The 21,541-nt window shown below is 38.6% G+C and overlaps 1 protein-coding gene across 2 annotated transcripts in view; it reads left to right on the top strand.

Annotated features, from left to right (window-relative positions):
• Window positions 1-21,541, top strand: part of LOC100403009 (N-acetyllactosaminide alpha-1,3-galactosyltransferase-like) — a 39,017-nt gene that overhangs the window by 11,737 nt on the left and 5,739 nt on the right. For both annotated transcript variants that reach the window (XM_078375452.1, XM_017975886.5), the window contains one exon: window positions 2,973-3,023. In XM_078375452.1, the coding sequence (XP_078231578.1) occupies window positions 2,973-3,023 (51 nt within the window). The remainder of the gene's footprint in view (window positions 1-2,972; window positions 3,024-21,541) is intronic.

Here is a 21,541-nt window from a genome sequence, read left to right as displayed (position 1 = left end):
AGGCTCAAGCAATCCTCTCACCTCAGCCTCCTACGTAGCTGGGACTATAGGCATGCACGACTACACCTGGCTAATTTTTGTATTTTTTGTAGAGACAGGGTCTCCCTATATTGCTCAGGCTGGTCTTAAACTCCCGGGCTCAAACCATCCTCCTGCCTTATCTCCCCGAAGTGTTGTGATTACAAGTTTGAGCCACCATGCCCAGCCTGCCAAATGTATTTAATGTAATACATTCTAACAATAGTTCTATTATTAATATTAGTTCATCTTAGCATCAGGATTCTGTAGCCTTAACATACCAATACTCAACACTCAAAGGCACACCTGTCAATGGTAGTGGGTATTTGAGTAGAACACCATGTCTTAGTCATACTCCTAACATTGCAATTATTCCTATTTATATGTATAGGACAGAATGTCTCATGACATAGGATTAAGCAACATAGCTACCCAATCCTTTCATTAACTCAGCCCAGGATCAACTCTTCAAGGGTGCCCTAGCTCTACAGCCAGAGTGCGCTTAGAGTATACAGAAAAGAGGAGGAAGAAGGATTCAGGCAAAACCACTTGTCTTTCCACTTACTATGTGACTCTGGACAAGATATTAATAATAAAAGCTCTTTATACCTCTGTTTCTTTAATAGTGATAGTACCTCATATGTCTTCTCTATGGATTAAATTAGGAAAGTGTTCAATAAATAATAGCCATCTAGGAGATTAGGGAATTTCCCTTAGGAAGGGATATTTAAAATCAGATTTTTGGGGGCTGGGTGCAGTGGCTCACGCCTGTAATCCCAGCACTTTGGAAGGCTGAGGTGGGCAGATCACTTGAGGTCAGCAGTTCAAGACCAGCCTAGCCAACATGGTGAAACTGCATCTCTGCTAAAAGTACAAACATTAGCCAGGCATGGTGGCACATGCCTGTAGTCCCAGCTATTTGGGAGGCTGAAGTGAGAGAATCACTTGAACACAGGAGGAAGAGCTTGCAGTGAGCCAAGAGAGTGCCACTGTACTTCAGCCTGGGCAACAGAGCAAGCCTCCATCTCCAAAAAAAGTCATATCTGAAGGCTATGTAGGAATTTACTGGCTGAAGTAGTGGCATTAAGGAAATGAAAGGCCAGTGAGGGTGGAAAATTATCATGGTAAGGGCTTGGTAGGAGATGTGGGCTGGAACAGTATAAAAGGCCAGGTCATGCAAAACATTGGATCATATAATGTGGACAATCAGGGCAAGAGGAAGCCACTGAACAGTTCTTTTTTTTTTATAAGATGCAGTTTTGCTCTTGTTGCCCAGGCTAGAGTACAATGGCACAATCTTGGCTCACTGCAACCTCCACCTCCCGGGTTCAAGTGATTCTCCTGCCTCAGCCTCCCGAGTAGCTGCAATTACAGGCATGCACCACCACACCCGGCTAATTTTTGTATTTTTAGTAGAGAAAAAGTTTCTCCATGTTGGTCACGCTGGTCTTGAACTCCTGACTTTGTGATCCGCCCGCCTTAGCCTCCTAAAGTGCTGGGATTACAGGCGTGAGCCACTGCACCCAGCCCATTGAACACTGTTAAGAAGAATAATGACATGGTACAACTGGAGCTTTGGAAACATGATATTGGAGGCAGAGTGGAAATATGGAGATTGGGTTAAAAAGGGGCAATGCTAGAATAAGCAGAGAGGGCAATACCTTGTTGATTCTGGGGAATGAGAATATGAAGGTTCATTATATTACTCTCTTCATATTTGTGTGCCGTTGAGATTTCTCATATTCTAAAGTCTGTCTTCTTTTTCTTTTTAAGTTTTTAGAGATAGGGTCTCACACTGTTGCCCAGTCTAGAATGCAGTGACTTGATCACAGTTTGTTGTAACCTGGAACTGCTGGGCTGAATTGATTTCTCCTGCCTTGGCCCTTCCCAGAGGACTGGGATTATAGGTGTAAAGCCACCGCACCTGGCCCAAAGCCTTCTTTTAAAGTATATGAACAGTAAGACCAATTAGGAGGCTATTGCAGCAGCCCAGATAAGAGATGATAGGGACTTGAAGTCATGTGGTGGCAGGGAATGGAGCCAGGTAATGGAGCTGAGAGATGCTTTGGGAAGTAAAGCCAAAAAGTTAGTGACGGATTGATGCTAGGTAGCATTCTGAGTAGAGAATGACTCCACCTGACAATCCAGGTGGATCCAGTAATATAAGGCACCACATGAAGAAAGCTACTTTCGGGAAAATTATTTTTACATCAAACATTCTCATTTTGTAGTGTCTATGCAAAATGCAAGTAGAGAACTTCAGAACACAGTTAGATATCTGGGTCATAAGTTCATGGGAGAGGTCTAAGTTGTAGGTAAAAATGTGAAGCACAGGAAAGTGCCAGAAGAGAGTGTCACGTGATAAAATAGAGGACCTGGGATAAACCCTTTGGGAAGAGCTGTCTAATCAAGGCTTCTGACAAATAGGATATTTAAGGCTAACCTTAGAAAGAAAGTAGGGGTATATTTCCATTGTGAAAAAAGAAAAACAGTTCAGTGCTATAGCTACATTTGGAGGAAAGGTGGCAGAAAGTTGAGGAAGATTTCATCTGTTGGTCACTATTTTCCATGTGAATTAGAAGAACAAGCATGAGAACTCTGAAAACATATCAAGATTTTTGGGCAGCACAAAGACTTGAGTTGGGAAACATGATGTTTTCGTGCCACCACCATCAAAGTTCATCATTGTTTTTCTTACTGCTTCACTCTTATTTTCATTTTGTGTCTTATTATAATACAGCCCATGACTTGACAGATACTCAATTATGTATAGTAGATAGTTTGAGATAATTGAGTACTTATCAAGTCTTGGGCTATATTGCAATATGATGCAAAATGTAAAATACCTACTATATCTACCATTATCTACTGTATCTACTACATATCCAGTACAGCTACTATAGCTACTATTCTAATAGAAATAGTATGACTATTTGCATTATTTTTTCTTATAGGTCTCAGAAAAACCAACCAGGATTACAGCTATCAGATTGGTTTCATCCCAGGTAAGAATCCAAGGCTTGCACATATGACATTAATCCATATACATTAAATGATGGCCACAGTACTACTACTGGCATTCCAATTGTTGGAGAGTTGATAGATCTCTGATTGCAACGTTTCAAAATAGAAGCAGTGACCAAGAGCCATGGGAGCTGGACATTTGGACCTACATCTTCCATGAGTGTGAACTTTAATTACATAAACTCAAAGGTCCTAGAAGGATGCCAGGCCAAAAATGCAAGGGTATATTTGAGATTATTTGGTTGAGTCTTCTCATTTCACCAATGAGACCTGAAGCCCAAAGGAGACAGACAGGTGAGCTGTCTATGCACTTCCTGCATTAGTCCAACAGACTTCCTCTGGCCCCTCTGTTTCTATCTTCTCTTTCCACCCACCCATCTTTCACCCTGATGCTACAGTTTTTAAGGAATTTCCCTAATTAAACTTTAAAAGGAGACATCCAGGTTATGATCATGACTAAATAATGGTTCATGACTCATATTCTCAACACTATAACATTTATCAGAGTCCAATCAGGGCACAGAAAGCACACCAATTATTTAAACAGATAATTGAATATAAAGAATTGTTAACGGCCAGGCACGATGGTTCACACCTGTAATCCCACCATTTTGGAAGGCCAAGGCAGGTGGATCACTTAAGGCCAGGAGTTCAAGACTAGCCTGGCCAACATGGTGAAACCCGTCTCTACTCAAAATACAAAAATTAGCAAGGTGTGGTGGCAGGTGCCTGTAATCCCAGTTATTTGGGAGGCTGAGGCAGGAGAATCGCTTGAACCCGGGAGGCAGAGGTTGCAGTGAGTTGAGATCATGTAATTGCACTCCAGCCTGCTGGGTGACAAAAACAAAACTCCACCTCCAAAAAAAAAAAAAAAAAAGGAGAATTGTTAACTAGTATAAAGTTGTTAACTAGGGAAGGGAGAGACTGAAAGAGAACTCTAAGGGATCAGGGAGGATAACAACTACAGGAACTATTCCTAGGGTTGAAGAAACAAAAGAAGAAAGAGGTTGAAATTCCTTCTTTTTTTACCTCAGTTAAAATGGGCAAAGACCCTATTTCCAAATAAGGTAAAACTCCAAAGTCCTAGCTGGAGATGAGTTTGGGGAAAAATCTATTCAACCCACTACAGGTAGGGATTATATTAAACCTATAGATCACTTTTGGGTGTGTTGCCATCTTAACAATATTAAGCTTCCTATTCAATGAATGTGGATGTCTTCCCATTTCTTTAATTTATTTCAATAATTTTGTTTTTAGTTTTCATTGTACAAGTCTTGTGCCTCCCTGCTTAACTTTTTTCCTAAATATTTCCTTTCTTTGATGCTATTGTTTTCTTCATTTCATTTTCAGGTTGTTCATTAACAGTGTATGGAAACACAAATGATTTTTGCATGTTGATCTTGTCTCCTGCAACATCTATTGGCTCTAATAGATTTTTTTTTGGTGGATTCGTTAGAATTTTCCATATGTAAGATCATGTCATCTGCTAGTAGAGATAGTTTTACTTTGGATGCTTTTCTTTTTCTTGTCTAATTGTTCTCGCTAGAACATCCAGTAAAATGTTGAATAGAAGTGGTAAAGGGGAGCATCCTTGTCTTGGTTTTGGCTTGGTGGGAGTGTGTTAGTTCATTATCATGCTGCTATAAAGAACTGTCTGTGGCTAAGTGCAGTGGCTTACACCTGTAATCACAGCACTTTGGGAGGCTGAGGCGGGCAGATCACCTGAGGTCAGGAGTTCGAGACCAGCCTGACCAACATGGAGAAACCTGTCTCTACTGAAAATACAAAATTAGCTGGGCGTGGTGGCACATGCCTGTAATCCCAGCTACTCGCGAGGCTGAGGCAGAAGTCACTTGAACTCGGGAGGTGGAGGTTGCAGTGAGCCAAGATTGCACCATTGCACTTTAGCCTGGGCAACAATAGAGAAACTCCATCTCAAAAAAAAAAAAAACTGTTCAAGACTGGGTAATTTATAGAGAAAAGAGGTTTAATTGACTCACAGTTCCACGTGGCTGGGGAGGCCTCAGGAAACTTGAAATCATGGCAGAAGGGAAAGCTAACACATTCTTCACATGCAGCAGAAGAGAGAAGTACAGAGTTACGTGAGGGGAAAGCCTCTTATAAAATCATCAGATCTCATGAGAACTCACTATTATGGGAACAGCACAGGGGAACTGTCCCCATAATCTAATCACCTTGCACAAAGTCCCTCTATGACATGTGGGGATTATAGGAACTACAATTCATGATTAGATTTGGGTTGGGGCACAGCCAAACCATATCAAGGGAAAACTCAGTCATTCAACATTGAATATGATGTTAGCTGTGAGTTTTTTGTAGCTGCCTTTTATCATGTTGAGAAAGTTTTCTTCTACTCCTAGTTTGTTGAGTATTTTTATCATGAAAGGGTATGGGATTTTGTCAAATGCATTTTCTGCATTAATTGAGATGACCATGTGGGTTTTTTCATTCCATGAATCTAAACATTGATTGATATTTGTGTCATCAACCACTCTTGCATTTCTGGGATAAATTATATTTGGTCATGGTGGGATTTTAATACGTTTCTGGATTCAGTTTGCTATAGTTTATTGAGGATTTTTGCAACTGTATTTGTAAGGAATTTCAGTCTATAGTTTCCTTGTGATGTTTTTGACTTTGGTATCAGGGTAATATTGGCCTTGAAGAATGAGTTAGAAAGTGTTCCCTTTTCTCATATTTTGTGGAAGACTTCGAGAATAATCGATGTTAACTATTCTTTAAATGTTTGGTAGAATTCACCAGTGAAGACATCTGGTTTTAGGCTTTTCTTTGTTGAAAGTTTTTTTTTTTAATTACTAATTCAATCTCTTTACTTGTATAGATCTATTCAGATTTTCTATTTCTTCTTGAGTCAGTTTTGAAAGTTTGTGTATTTCTAAGAATCTGTTCGTTTCATCTATGTTATCTAATTTGTTGGAATATAATTGCTCATATTATTCTCTTATAAATCCTTTTTATTTCTGTAAGGTCTACAGTAATGCCCCCACTTTTCCCAATTTTAATAATTTGAATCATCTCTCTTTTTTTTCTTGGCCAATCTAACTAAAGTTTGTCAATTTTGTCAATCTTTCCAAAGAACCAACTTTTGTTTCATTCATTCTATTATTTTCCTTTTCTCTATTTCAGTTGTCTCTGTTCCCATTTTTATTATTCCCTTCTTTCTGTTTGCTTTGGGTTTAATTAGCTCCGTTTCCCCCTTAGTTCCTTAAAGTGGAAAGTTAAGTTATTGATATGAGATTTTTCTTCCTTTTTAATATGGGTGTTTACAGCAATATTTTTCTACTGAGCACTGCTCTTCATTGCATCCCATTAGTTTTGATGTGTTGTATTTTCATTTTTATTCATGTCAACATATTTTCTAACTTCCCTTGTAATTTCTTCCTTGACCCATTGGTTGTTTAAGAGTGTATTGTTTAGTTTCTACAGATTGTGAATTTTCCAAACTTTCTGTTATCAATTCTGAATTTCATTTTATTGCTGATGAAGAATACACTTTGTATATTGTTAATCGTTTTAAGTGTATTTTTGTTAAAATGCACTTTTTGTTAAGTGAAATTTTTGTTAAGCCTAACATATGGTCCACCCTGTAAAATGTTCCTTGTCTGCTTGAAAATAATTTGCATTCTGTTATTGGGTAAAGTGTTCTGTTTGTGTCTGATTCTTTTCTCTGCCTGCTCAAATCTGCTACTAAAACCCTATAGAGAGTTCTTCATTTCATTTATTGGACTTTTCAGCTCCAGAATTTCTATTTAGTTCTTTTAAATAATTTCTACCTCTTTTTTAAAATTAAAATTTTTTCTTCTACAATGTTAGGTATAAAAATTTATTTTTTAATGAACAAATAATTACACATATTAATGGGGGTACTCAGTGATGTTTAAAACATATAATGTATAGTGATCACATCAGGGTAGTTAGCATATCCATCATCTCAAACATTTATCATTTATTTGTGTTGGGAACATTCAATATTCTTCTAGCTATTTGAAACTATATATTATTGTTAACCCTAGTCATCCTATAGTGCTATAGAATACTAGAACTTATTCCTACTATTTAGCTGTAGTTTTATATCCTTTAACAAATCTTTCCCTATCCTTCCTTCCCCCACCCTTCCAAGTCTCTAGTATCCTCTGTTCTACTTTTTACTTCCGTGAGATAAACTCTTTTTAGCATTCACATGAGTGAGAACATGCAGTGTTTAGCTTTCTGTTCTTGGCTTATTTCTTTTAATATAATGTCCTCCAGTTCCAGCTATGTTGCCATGAATGACAAGAGTTTGTTCTTTTTATGGTTGAATTGTAGTCCATCATGTATATATCACATTTTTTTATCCATTCATCTATTATTGGACACCTAGGTTGATTCCATATCTTGGCTATTGTGAATATTGCTTCAATAAACATGGGGGTGCAGATGTTTCTTTGATACACTGATTTATCTTCATTTATATAACTATCCAGTAGAGAGATTGCTGGATTATATAATAATTCTAGCTATAGTTTTTTTTTTTAGAATCCATACACTTTTTTCCATAGTGGCTGTACTCCTTTGCATTCCTATCAACAGTGTTGAAGAGTTACGTTTTCTCCACATCCTGTGCCAGCATTTGTTATTTTTTTGTCTCTATGTTAATAGTCATCCTAACTGAGGTGAAATGATACCTTATGGTGGTTTCGATTTGCATTTCCTTGATGATAGTGATGGTGAGCATTTTCCCCATATATTTGTCGGGTCATTCATAAGTCTACTTTTGAGAAATGTTATTCAGATCATTTGCCCATTTTCCAATGGGATTTTATTTATTTTTTGCTGTTGAGATGTTTCAGTTCCTTGTATATTGTGAATATTAATTCCCTGTTGGGTGAGTAGTTTGCAAATATTTTCTTCCATTCTGTAGGCTGTCCTTTTACTCTGTTGATTGTTTCAAGTGCTGTGCAGCTTTTTAGTTTGACACAATCCTATTTTTAAATTTTTCCTTCTGTTGCCTGTATTTTTCTTTTAATGAAAGAAAGAAAGAGAGAGAAAGAGAAAAGGGGGAGAGAGAACAGGAGTCTTGTTCTATTGCCCAGCTGGAATGCAATCTAAAAGTAGGTATTAAAAACCTCTTTTATGCTGATAATTGTGCTTAACAGTGGAGACAGGAAGGAATAAGGAAAGAAAATAACAAACAGCCAACCAATATTTCATTTAAATCTGTGAAATGCTATGCAAATGCTGAAGAGTAATTTGCTTCCATTTATGTGGTCACTTTCAAAATAGGTATAATGTAATACTAAAAAAACAAAAAGTATGTTCTGTGGACCTGGGGTGAAGAATTCTATAAATATTCACTGAGTTTACTTGTTCTAGGTCTGAGTTCAAATCATAAATGTCCCTGTTAATTTTCTATCTCATTGATCTGTTGAATATTAACAATGTGGTGTCAAAATCTCCCACTATTATTGTACGGTAGTCCAAGTCTCTTTATAAGTCATTAAAAACTTGTCTTATGTATCTGGGTGCTCCTATATTGGGTGCATATATATTTATGATCATTGACTCCTATTGTTGCATTGATCCTTTTACCATTATGTAATGTCCTTCTTTGTTTCTTTTAGTCTTTGTTACTATTAAAGTCTATTTTACAACTCCTGGTTTTTTCTCTCTCTCTCTCTCTCTCTCTCTCTCTCCATTTGATTGGTGAGTCTTCCTCCAACCTTTTGTTTTGAGTCTTTGTGTGTCCTTGCTTATGAGATGGATCTGGATACAGAGTGCCAATGTGTTTTGACTTTTTATTCAGTTTGCATGTCTGTGTCTTTGATTGGGGTGTTTAATCCATTTAAAATTAGGATTAATATTGATATTTGTGAGTTTAATATTGTCATTTAATGCTAGCTGGCTATTTTGCCCATTAGTTGATATAGATTCTTCATTATGGAGATACTGTTTACCTTTTGGTAAATTTTTGGGATGACTGATACTGGTTGTTCCTTTCTGTGTGTAGTGCTTCTTTCAGAAGCTCTTGTAAAGCAGGCCTGGTGGTGATAAAATCTCTGAGTGCTTGCTTGTTCGCAAAAAATTTTATTTTTCCTTCATTTATGAAGCTTAGTTTGGCTGGATATGAGATTCTGGGTTGAAAATTCTTTTCTTTGAGGATGTTGAATATTGACCCCCACTCTATTCTAGTTTGTAGGGTTTCTTCTGAGAGATCTGCTGTAAGTCTGATAGGCTTCCCTTTATGGGTAACCTGACCTTTCTCTCTAGCTGCCCTTTGTTGCCTGTATTTTTGAGGTCTTAATTATAAAATCTTTTCCCAGACCAACATCCCAAAGCATTTCTCTTATGTTTTCTTGTAGTAGCTTTAGAGTTTTGGGTCATAATTTAGGTCTTTGATCCACTTTGAGTTGATTTTTGCATAGGGCAAGAGATGGAGGTCTGGTTTTATTCTTCTGCACATGAATATCCAGTTTTCCCAGCATCTTTCCCCAACATAAATTCTTGAAACCTTTGTCAAAAATTAGTTGGCCATAAATTTTGGGATTAATTTCCTTAATCTCTATTCTGTTCCATTGATTTATGTCTGTTTTTATGCCAGTACCATGCTGCTTTGGTTATTACAGCTTTGTAGTATATTTTAAAGCCAGGTAATGTGATGCCTTTTGCTTTGCTGTTTTTGCTCAGGATTGCTTTGGCTATTTGGGTTCTTCTGTGCTTCCATATTGCAGCACTGTTTACAATAGCAAAGACTTGGAACCAACCCAAATGCTCATCAACGATAGACTAGATCAAGAAAATGTGGCACATATACACCATGGAATACTATACAGCCATAAAAAGGATGAGTTCACGTCCTTTGCAGGGACATGGATGAAGCTGGAAACCATCATTCTCAACAAACTGACACAAGAGCAGAAAACCAAACATCACATGTTCTCACTCATAAGTGAGTATTGAACAATGAGAACACATGGACACAGGGAGGGGAACATCACACACAAGGGCCTATTGGGGACTGGGGGGGCTAGGAGAGGAGCAGCAGGGGGTTGGGGGATTGGGGAGGGATAACATTAGCTGAAACACCTAATGTAGATGACGGGGGGATGAATGCAACAAACCACCATGGCATGTGTATACCAATGTAACAATCCTGCACCATCTGCACATGTACCCCAGAACTTAAACTATAATACCAGAAAAAACTTTAGGATTTTTGTTATATCTATGAAGAATGTCATAGGTATTTTGATAGTGATTGCATTGAATGTGTGGATTGCTTTGGGTAGTATTGTCATTTAAATAATATTAATTCTTCCAATCTATGAGCAAGGAATGGCTTTTCATTTGTATCCTCTTCAACTTCTTTCATCAATGTTTTGCAATTTTTCTTATAGAGGTCTTTCACCTCCTTGGTTAAATTTATTCCTAGATATTTTAAATTTTTTTGGCAACTGTTGTAAATGGGATTGCCTTCTTGATTTCCTTTTCAGGTAGTTCATTGTTCATAAATAGAAATGACAGTGATTTTCATATATCAATTTTGTATCCTGAATTTGTTTGATCAGTTTTAAGAGTTTTTGGTGGTATCTTTAGGCTTGTCTATATATACAGTCAAGTTGTCTGCAAATAGGACAGTTTGACTTACTTCTTTCCAGTTTGGATACTCTTGATTTCTTTCTCTTACCTAATTGTTCTGTCTAGAACTTCCAGCATTAAGTTGAGAGTGGGAGAGAATGGGCATCCTAATCTTGTTCCAATTCTTAGACAAAAAGCTTCCAGCATTTACCCATTCAATAAGATGGTTAGCTGTGGCTTTGTCATATATGATCTTTATTGTGTTGAGGTACTTCCCTTCTATACATAATTTATTGAGAGTTTTTACTATGAAGTGATATTGAATTTCATAAAATGCTTTTTACTGATCTATTGAAATAATTACATGGTTTTTGTCATTCATTCTATTAATGTGATACGTGATGTTTATTGACTTGTATATGATGAACAATCCTTGCATTCCTGGGGTAAATCCCACTTGATCATGCCGTATTACCTTTTTGATGTGTTGAATTCAGTTTGTCAGTATTTGTTGCAGATTTTTCCATCTATGTTCATCAGGGATATTGACCTGTAGTTTTCCGTTTTGTGTGTTTCTGTGTGTGTTTGTGTGCGTGGGTGTGTGTGTCTGTGATCAGTGTTGGTATCAGGATTATGTTGGCCTTGTAGAATGAGTGAGGAAGAATTCACTCAGTTTCAATTTTTGGTGTAGTTTGAGAATTACAATTCTTCTTTAAAGATTTAGTAGAACTCAGCAGTGAAGCCATCTGGTCCTGGACGTTTCTTTTTTGGGTTTTTTGTTTATTCATTTTGTCCCTTGTTATTGGTCTGTTCAGGTTTTTTTATTTCTTCTTGGTTCAATCTTGGTGGTGGTACCTGTTAAGGAAATTTTCCATTTCCTCTAGCTTTAAAATTTATTGGCATATAATTTTTCATGGGAATCTCTAATGATTCTTTGTACTTTTGTGATATCCATTGTGATGTCTCTTTTCTTTTCTTGATTTTATTTGCACTTCTATTTTCCTACATAGTCTAGCTAATAGTTTGTCAATTTTGTTACCTTTTCAAAAAATAACTTGGTTTCACTGATCTTTTTTTAAGTTTTAATTTCTCTTATTTTTGCTCTAATTGTTAGGATTTCTGCCCTTCTACTAATTTTGGTTTTCTAGTTCCTTGAGCTGTGTTAGGTTGTTTATTTGAAATCTTTCTAGTTTTTTGATGCAGGCACTTATTGATTATAGACTTGCCTCCTAATACTGCTTTTGCTTGTACCATAAATTTTGGTGTGTTGTGTTTCTGTTTTTGTTTCAAGAAATTTTTTATTTTTGTTGCCCAGACTGGAGAGCAGTGGTACAATCGTAGCTTACTGCAGGCTCAAACTCCTGGGCCCAAGGGATCCTCCCACCTTAGCCTCACCAAGTAGCTAGGACTACAGATGCATACTACCATGCCTGGCTATTTAAAAAAAAATTGTAGAGATGAGGTCTCGCTATGTTGTTCAAGGTGGTCTCAAACTCTTGGCCTCAAACAATCCTTCAACCATGGCTTCCCAAAGCTCTGGGATTACAGACATGAGCCACCATGCCAAGAAATTGTTTAATTTCATTCTTAATTTCTTCTTTTACCCATTGGTCATTCAGGAGCATGCTGCTTAATTTTCATGTATTTGTATAGTTTTGAATGTTCCTCTGGTTATTGATATTTAGTTTTATTCCATTATGGTCAGTTAAGATATTTATATGATTTTAACTTAAAAAAATTTGTTGACACTTGTTTTATGTTCTAATGCATAGTCAATCCTGGAGAATATTTCATGTGCTGATGAAAAGAATGTGTATTCTGCAGCTGTTGGGCAAAATGTTCTGTAAGTGTTAGATTAATTTGGCTTATGCTGTTTAATTCCAATGTCTCTTGTTGATTTTCTGTCTTGATGAGCCATCTAATGCTTAGGATGGGGTGTCGCAGTTCCCAGCTATTATGGTGTTGGGGTCTATTTCTCCCTTTAGATCAAATAATATTTGCTTTATATATTTGGGTGCTTTGGTACTGGGTGATTTTGATTTTTGAAAAAATTTGTTGGGACTTGTTTTGTGTCCTAATGTATAGTCAATCCTGGAGATTATTCCATGTGCCAATGAAAATCATAAATATTTTGTAGCTGTTGGGTGAAATGTCCTGTAAATGTTAGATTCATTTGGTCTATGCTGCAATTTAATTCTAAAGTTTTTTACTAATTTTCCATCTAAATGATCCATCTAATGCTTAGGATGTGGTGTTGAAGTTCCCAACTATTGTTGTATTGGGGTCTATTTCTCCCTTTAGATCAAATAATACTTGCTTTATATATCTGGGTGCTTTGGTGCTGGGTACAAATATATTTATAATTGTTATATTTTCTTGCTGAATTGGTTCCTTTATTGTTATACAATATCCTTCTTCGTCTCTTTTTATAGCTTTTGACTTGAAGGCTGTTTTGTCTAAGTATAGCTACTCCTGCTCACGTTTTCTGTCTCTTCACTTTCAGTCTATGTGTGTCTTTACAGGTGAGGTGAGTTTCTCATAGGCATCATCTAGTTGGTTTTTTTTTTATTTTATCCATTCATCAAATCTGTATATTTAAATGGGAAATTTAACCCATTTACATTCAAGGTTATTATTGATCAGTGAAGACTTATTCAAGTCATTTTTATTGATTGTTTTCTGGTTGTTTTGTATACCCTTTGTTGCTTACTTTTCCCCTTATTGTTTATTTTTATGGTTGGCTAGTGGTTTTCTGCAGTGATAAGGTTTAATTCCTTTCTTTATTCTCCACTGCATCTTAGCTTTACCAGTGACTTTTATAGTTTTGCATGTTTTGATCATCATGATTACCTTCTTGTCACTTCCAGATGCCAGACTCCCTTGAACATTTCTTGTAAGTCTGGTCTAGTGGTGATGAATTATCTTAGTTTTTACTTGCCTGTGAAAGATTTTATTACTCCTTCATTTCTGGGTATAGTATTCTTGGCTAGCAGGTTTGTTTTATTTTGTTTTGTTTTTTTCCTTTCAGTACTTTGAATATATCATCCCATTCTCTCCTGGCCTGTAAGGTTTCTGCTGAGAAATCCACTGTTAGTCTAATGGAGATTCCATTTTATGTGACTTGACACTTTTTTTCTTGATGCTTTTATAACTGTCTTTGACTTTTAACAATTTGACTATAGTATGCCTTGGAGAGGACCCATTTGGGGTAAATCTATTTGGGGTCCTTTGAGATTTCTGAACAGGGATATCCATCTTTTTCCCAAAACTTGGGAAGTTTTCTGCTCTGTTTTCATTAGATTTTTTTTCTTTCTTTTCCCCTTCTCTTATCATTCTGGAATGCTAGTAATATGAATATTTGTTCTCTTAATGGTATTCCATAAATTCTGTAAGCTTTCTTTATTTTTTTATTCTTTATTCATTTTTTGTCTGTGTTATTTTAAAACACCTGTCTTTTTCAGAAATTATTTTTTCTGCTTGATCTAGTCTGTTGTTGAAGCCCTTGATTATATATTTTTATTTCATTCACTGAATCCTTCACTTGAAGACTTTCAGTTTTTATGGTATCTATCTCTTTGTTGAATTTCTCATTCAAATAATGATTTCTTTTCCTGATTTTGCTGAATTGTCTATCTGTATTCTCTTGTATCTCACTGAATTTCCTTAAATTGTTATTTGGAATTCTTTTTCTGGTATTTCATATATTTCCTTATGACTGGGGTCTTCTATTGGGGAATTATTGTTTTCCTTTGGAGGTGTCATGTTTCTTGCTTTTTCATGTTTGATGTGTTCCTATGCTGATTTGTTCCTATGCTGATTTCTATGTATCTGGTGGAAAAGTCACTTATTCCAATTTTATGGATTAGGTTTCATAGAAAAGGACTTATTCATATGAATGGATCTTGAGGTGTCAGTTCAGTGGGGTATGTTGGCCTTGCTCCTAGGTATATGCAGTAGTGTAGTCTCCATGCAGTTTCTTTTTTTTTTTTTTTTTTTTTTAATTTTTTATTGGATTATAGGTTTTGGGGTACATGAGCAGAGCATGCAAGACAGTTGCGTAGGTACACACATGGCAGTGTGCTTTCTTTTCTTCTCCCCTTCACCCACATTTGGCTTTTCTCCCCAGGCTATCCCTCCCCACCTCCCCCTCCCACTGGCCCTCCCCTTTTCCCCCCAATAGACCCCAGTGTTTAGTACTCCCCTTTCTGTGTCCATGTGTTCTCATTTTTCATCACCCACCTATGAGTGAGAATATGCGGTGTTTCATTTTCTGTTCTTGTGTCAGTTTGCTGAGGATGACGTTCTCCAGATTCATCCATGTCCCTACAAACGACACAAACTCATCATTTCTGATTGCTGCATAATATTCCATGGTGTATATGTGCCACATTTTTCCAATCCAATCTATTATCAATGGGCATTTGGGTTGATTCCAGGTCTTTGCTATTGTAAACAGTGCTGCAATGAACATTCGTGTACATGTGTCCTTATAGTAGATCGATTTACAGACTTTTGGATATATACCCAGTAATGGGATTGCTGGGTCAAATGGGATTTCTATTTCTAAGGCCTTGAGGAATCGCCACACCGTCTTCCACAATGGTTGAACTAATTTACACTCCCACCAACAGTGTAAAAGTGTTCCTTTTTCTCCACATCCTCTCCAGCATCTGTTGTCTCCAGATTTTTTAATGATCGCCATTCTAACTGGCGTGAGATGGTATCTCAATGTGGTTTTGATTTGCATCTCTCTGATGACCAGTGACGATGAGCATTTTTTCATATGATTGTTGGCCTCATATATGTCTTCTTTCGTAAAGTATCTGTTCATATCCTTTGCCCACTTTTGAATGGGCTTGTTTGTTTTTTTCCTGTAAATCTGTTTGAGTTCTTTGTAAATTCTGGATATCAGCCCTTTGTCAGATGGGTAAACTGCAAAAATTTTTTCCCATTCTGTTGGTTGCCGATCCACTCTAGTGACTGTTTCTTTTGCCGTGCAGAAGCTGTGGAGTTTCATTAGGTCCCATTTGTCTATTTTGGCTTTTGTTGCCAATGCTTTTGGTGTTTTGTTCATGAAGTCCTTGCCTACTCCTATGTCCTGGATAGTTTTGCCTAGATTTTCTTCTAGGGTTTTTATGGTGCCAGGTCTTATGTTTAAGTCTTTAATCCATCTGGAGTTAATTTTAGTGTAAGGTGTCAGGAAGGGGTCCAGTTTCTGCTTTCTGCACATGGCTAGCCAGTTTTCCCAACACCATTTGTTAAACATGGAATCCTTTCCCCATTGCTTGTTTTTGTCAGGTTTATCAAAGATTGTATAGTTGTATGTATGTTGTGTTGCCTCCGGTGCCTCTGTTTTGTTCCATTGGTCTATATCTCTGTTTTGGTACCAGTACCATGCTGTTTTGATTACTGTAGCCTTGTAGTATAGTTTGAAATCCGGTAGTGTGATGCCCCCCGCTGTGTTCTTTTTGCTTAGAATTGACTTGGCTATGCGGGCTCTCTTTTGGTTCCATATGAAGTTCATGGTGGTTTTTTCCAGTTCTGTGAAGAAAGTCAACGGTAGCTTGATGGGGATAGCGTTGATTCTGTAAATTACTTTGGGCAGTATAGCCATTTTCACGATATTAATTCTTCCTAACCATGAACATGGAATGTTTCTCCATCTGTTTGTGTCCTCTCTGATTTCGTTGAGCAGTGGTTTGTAGTTCTCCTTGAAGAGGTCTCTTACGTTCCTTGTGAGTTGTATTCCAAGGTATTTTATGCTTTTTGTAGCAATTGCGAATGGCAGTTCGCTCTTGATTTGGCTTTCTTTAAGTCTGTTATTGGTGTAGACGAATGCTTGTGATTTTTGCACATTGATTTTATATCCTGAGACTTTGCTGAAGTTGCTTATCAGTTTCAGGAGTTTTTGGGCTGAGGCAATGGGGTCTTCTAGGTATACTATCATGTCGTCTGCAAATAGAGACAATTTGGCTTCCACCTTTCCTATTTGAATACCCTTTATTTCTTTTTCTTGCCTGATTGCTCTGGCTAGAACTTCCAGTACTATATTGAATAGGAGTGGTGAAAGAGGGCATCCTTGTCTAGTGCCAGATTTCAAAGGGAATGCTTCCAGTTTTTGCCCATTCAGTATGATATTGGCTGTTGTTTTGTCATAAATAGCTTTTATTACTTTGAGATACGTTCCACCGATACCGAGTTTATTGAGGGTTTTTAGCATAAAGGGCTGTTGAATTTTGTCAAATGCCTTCTCTGCGTCAATTGAGATAATCATGTGGTTTTTGTTTTTGGTTCTGTTTATGTGGTGAATTACATTTATAGACTTGCGTATGTTGAACCAGCCTTGCATCCCCGGGATGAATCCTACTTGATCATGATGAATAAGTTTTTTGATTTGCTGTTGCAATCGGCTTGCCAATATTTTATTGAAGATTTTTGCATCTATGTTCATCATGGATATTGGCCTGAAGTTTTCTTTTCTTGTTGGGTCTCTGCCGGGTTTTGGTATCAGAATGATGTTGGTCTCATAAAATGATTTGGGAAGGATTCCCTCTTTTTGGATTGTTTGAAATAGTTTTAGAAAAAATGGTGCCAGCTCTTCCTTGTGTGTCTGGTAGAATTCGGCTGTGAACCCGTCTGGACCTGGGCTTTTTTTGTGTAGTAGGCTCTTAATTGCTGCCTCAACTTCAGACCTTGTTATTGGTCTATTCATAGTTTCAGCTTCCTCCTGATTTAGGCTTGGGAGGACACAGGAATCCAGGAATTTGTCCATTTCTTCCAGGTTTACTAGTTTATGCGCATAGAGTTGTTTGTAATATTCTCTGATGATGGTTTGAATTTCTGTGGAATCTGTGGTGATTTCCCCTTTATCATTTTTTATTGCATCTATTTGGTTGTTCTCTCTTTTATTTTTAATCAATCTGGCTAGTGGTCTGTCTATTTTGTTGATCTTTTCAAAAAACCAGCTCTTGGATTTATTGATTTTTTGAAGGGTTTTTCGTGTCTCAATCTCCTTCAGCTCAGCTCTGATCTTAGTTATTTCTTGTCTTCTGCTGGGTTTTGAGTTTTTTTGGTCTTGGTCCTCTAGCTCTTTCAATTTTGATGATAGGGTGTCAATTTTGCATCTCTCCATTCTTCTCATATGGGCACTTATTGCTATATACTTTCCTCTAGAGACTGCTTTAAATGTGTCCCAGAGGTTCTGGCACGTTGTGTCTTCGTTCTCATTGGTTTCGAAGAACTTCTTTATTTCTGCCTTCATTTCGTTGTTTACCCAGTCAACATTCAAGAGCCAGTTGTTCAGTTTCCATGAAGCTGTGCGGTTCTGGGTCGGTTTCTGAATTCTGAGTTCTAACTTGATTGCACTATGGTCTGAGAGGCTGTTTGTTATGATTTCAGTTGTTTTGCATTTGTTGAGCAGTGCTTTACTTCCAATTATGTGGTCAATTTTAGAGTAGGTGTGATGTGGTGCTGAGAAGAATGTGTATTCTGTGGATTTGGGGTGGAGAGTTCTGTAAATGTCTATCAGGTTTGCTTGCTCCAGGTCTGAGTTCAAGCCCTGGATATCCTTGTTGATTTTTTGTCTGGTAGATCTGTCTAGTATTGACAGTGGAGTGTTAAAGTCTCCCACTATTATTGTGTGGGAGTCTACATCCTTTTGTAAGTCCTTAAGAACTTGCCTTATGTATCTGGGTGCTCCTGCATTGGGTCCATATATGTTTAGGATCGTTAGCTCTTCTTGTTGTATCGATCCTTTTACCATTATGTAATGGCCTTCTTTGTCTCTTTTGATCTTTGTTGCTTTAAAGTCTATTTTATCGGAGATGAGAATTGCAACTCCTGCTTTTTTTTGCTTTCCATTTGCTTGGTAAATCTTCCTCCATCCCTTTATTTTGAGCCTTTGTGTATCCTTGCATGTGAGATGGGTTTCCTGGATACAGCACACTGATGGGTTTTGGCTTTTTATCCAATTTGCCAGTCTGTGTCTTTTGATTGGTGCATTTAGTCCATTTACATTTAGGGTTAATATTGTTATGTGTGAATTTGATACTGCCATTTTGATGCTAAGTGGCTGTTTTGCCTGTTAGTTGTTGTAGATTCTTCATTATGTTGATGCTCTTTAGCATTCAGTGTGATTTTGGAATGGCTGGTACTGGTTGATCCTTTCTATGTGTAGTGCCTCTTTTAGGAGCTCTTGTAAAGCAGGCCTGGTGGTGACAAAATCTCTGAGTACTTGCTTGTTCGCAAAGGATTTTATTTTTCCTTCACTTCTGAAGCTCAGTTTGGCTGGATATGAAATTCTGGGTTGAAAGTTCTTTTCTTTAAGAATGTTGAATATTGGCCCCCACTCTCTTCTGGCTTGTAGTGTTTCTGCCGAGAGATCTGCTGTGAGTCTGATGGGCTTCCCTTTGTGGGTGACCCGACCTTTCTCTCTGGCTGCCCTTAGTATTCTCTCCTTTATTTCAACCCTATTGAATCTGACGATTATGTGCCTTGGGGTTGCTCTTCTTGCGGAATATCTTTGTGGTGTTCTCTGAATTTCCTGCAATTGAGTGTTGGCCTGTCTTGCTAGGTGGGGGAAATTTTCCTGGATGATGTCCTGAAGAGTATTTTCCAGCTTGGATTCATTCTCTTCGTCCCCTTCTGGTACACCTATCAAACGTAGGTTAGGTCTTTTCACATAGTCCCACATTTCTTGGAGACTTTGTTCATTCCTTTTTGCGTTTTTTTCTCTAGTCTTGGTTTCTCGTTTTATTTCATTGAGTTGGTCTTCGACTTCAGATATTCTTTCTTCTGCTTGGTCAATTCGGCTATTGAAACTTGTGCATGCTTCGCGAAGTTCTCGTATTGTGTTTCTCAGCTCCTTTAATTCATTCATATTCCTCTCTAAGTTATCCATTCTTGTTATCATTTCCTCAAATCTTTTTTCAAATCTTTTCTCAAGGTTCTTAGTTTCTTTGCATTGATTTAATACATGATCTTTTAGCTCACCAAAGTTTCTCATTATCCATCTTCTGAAGTCTAATTCCGTCATTTCGTCACAGTCATTCTCCATCCAGCTTTGTTCCCTTGCTGGTGAGGAGTTTTGGTCCTTTCCAGGAGGCGAGGTGTTCTGGTTTCGGGTGTTTTCCTCCTTTTTGCGCTGGTTTCTTCCCATCTTTGCGGATTTGTCCGCTGGTCGTCTGCGTAGTTGCTGACTTTTCGATTGGGTCTCTGAGTGGACACCCTGAATGTTGATGATGAAGTATTTCTGTTGCTTGGTTTTCCTTCTAACAGTCTAGCCCCTTCGCTGTATGAGTGCTGAGGTCCGCTCCAGACCCTGCTTGTCTGGGGTGCACCTCTAGCAGCTGTGGCACAGCGAGGGATGCTACCAGTTTCTTTTTCTGCTATCTTTGTCCCAGGATGGTGCCTGCCTAATGTCAGTCTTTTGGATATAGAGGGGTCAGGGAGCTGCTTGAGGAGACAGTTTGTACTTTATAGGGGTTTAATTGCTGAGCTGTGAGCTGTGTTGTTCATTCAGGGCTGTTAGGCTGCTATGTTTGATTCTGCTGCAACAGAGCTCATTAAAAAAACCCTTTTTTTTCTCAAATGCTCTGTGTTGAGGGGTTTGGGCTTTATTTTTGGATGTCTGTTGAGGTCCTGCCCAGCTAGGATGCAGACTAGCCACTGTTTGCCTGCCGAGGCTCCGCCCTGCTGTTGTGAGGCTCGCCCTGGCTCCGCTGTTCTGCTGTTCTCCGCCACGCCCTGCGGCGGAGTCTCTCTGTTGTAGCGGGTTGCCTCGGCGACGGCAGGCTGTGTCAGCAGTGGGCGTGTATCTCAGTAGGGACGGGTTGCCTCAGCAACGGCTGGCTGCGTCAGCAGTGGGCGTGTATCTCAGTAGGGACGGGTTGCCTCGGCAACGGCTGGCTGCGTCAGCAATGGGCGTGTATCTCGGTTGGGGCGGGTTACCTCGGTAATGGTGGCCGCCCCTCCCCCTCAAAGCGTCTGGGGCCGTCTGCACGGGGCTTGTTTGAAATCGCGGTTTTGTTCGTCCCACTGGGCCAATCCTAACGCTCTGATCCTGCAATCCCCTGGGCTGGCCCACTGTGCAAGTCTAGCTCAGTCTCAAGTCCAGCCCTCTCACGTCTCCAGTTGCTGGTTCAACGGGGCACCCGGACAAGTGCGCCCTGTGGGGAGCGCTGGGTAGGGCCGGCCGCCGCCACCCTGGCTGCCGGCTTCGCCAGGCGGAATATCTGCCTGGCGTCCCACGTCTCCTCTTCACTTGGGAATTTCCCCGTTCCGTGAGCAACAAAGATCAGTCTGGAAATGCAGCTCAGACTCACCTCTCCGCAGACACCACGAGAACTCCAATCCTGGGTTGTTCTCACAGCGCCATCTTGAGTCCTCCCCCCCTCCATGCAGTTTCTTTAGCTGCAATCCAAACTAGTGGCATTTGTGAGTTTCTCAGTGGCCTAGGCTTTTTCCCACAATGCAAAGTCCTCCTGACTCTGGGCAGATCTTATCTAAGCAGGAGAAACAGAGCTGCAGAAGACGAAAGCCTCCACACTGCCCTCCTGGCCTTCTAGTCATCATAGGTGCATCTCCACTCTCCTACTCCACTCTAACACTCTTTCTTTGACACTCCAGTCAACTCTTAGCTGTTTGTTTGTTGCCTTGGTCCTTCCTTGTTAGAAGGATGAATGCTAGACATCTCTGGTCAGCCACCTTACTGATGTCACACTCTAATTTCTATGACTTTATTGATAATCTCTCTTTGTTGAGACATTGTTTTCCTTGTTTCTTTATTGTTCCATGATTTACTTTAGTTCTTAGAGAATATTTAAAATAGTTAAAGTCTTTGTTTAGTAAATACAGTGTTTGGGCATCCTTGGGGACAGTTTCTATTAATTTTTTTCTTGCAATT

Source organism: Callithrix jacchus, chromosome 1 (genome assembly GCF_049354715.1).
Source record: "Callithrix jacchus isolate 240 chromosome 1, calJac240_pri, whole genome shotgun sequence".
NCBI lineage: Eukaryota > Metazoa > Chordata > Mammalia > Primates > Cebidae > Callithrix > Callithrix jacchus.
This window is presented reverse-complemented; position numbering and strand designations above follow the sequence as displayed.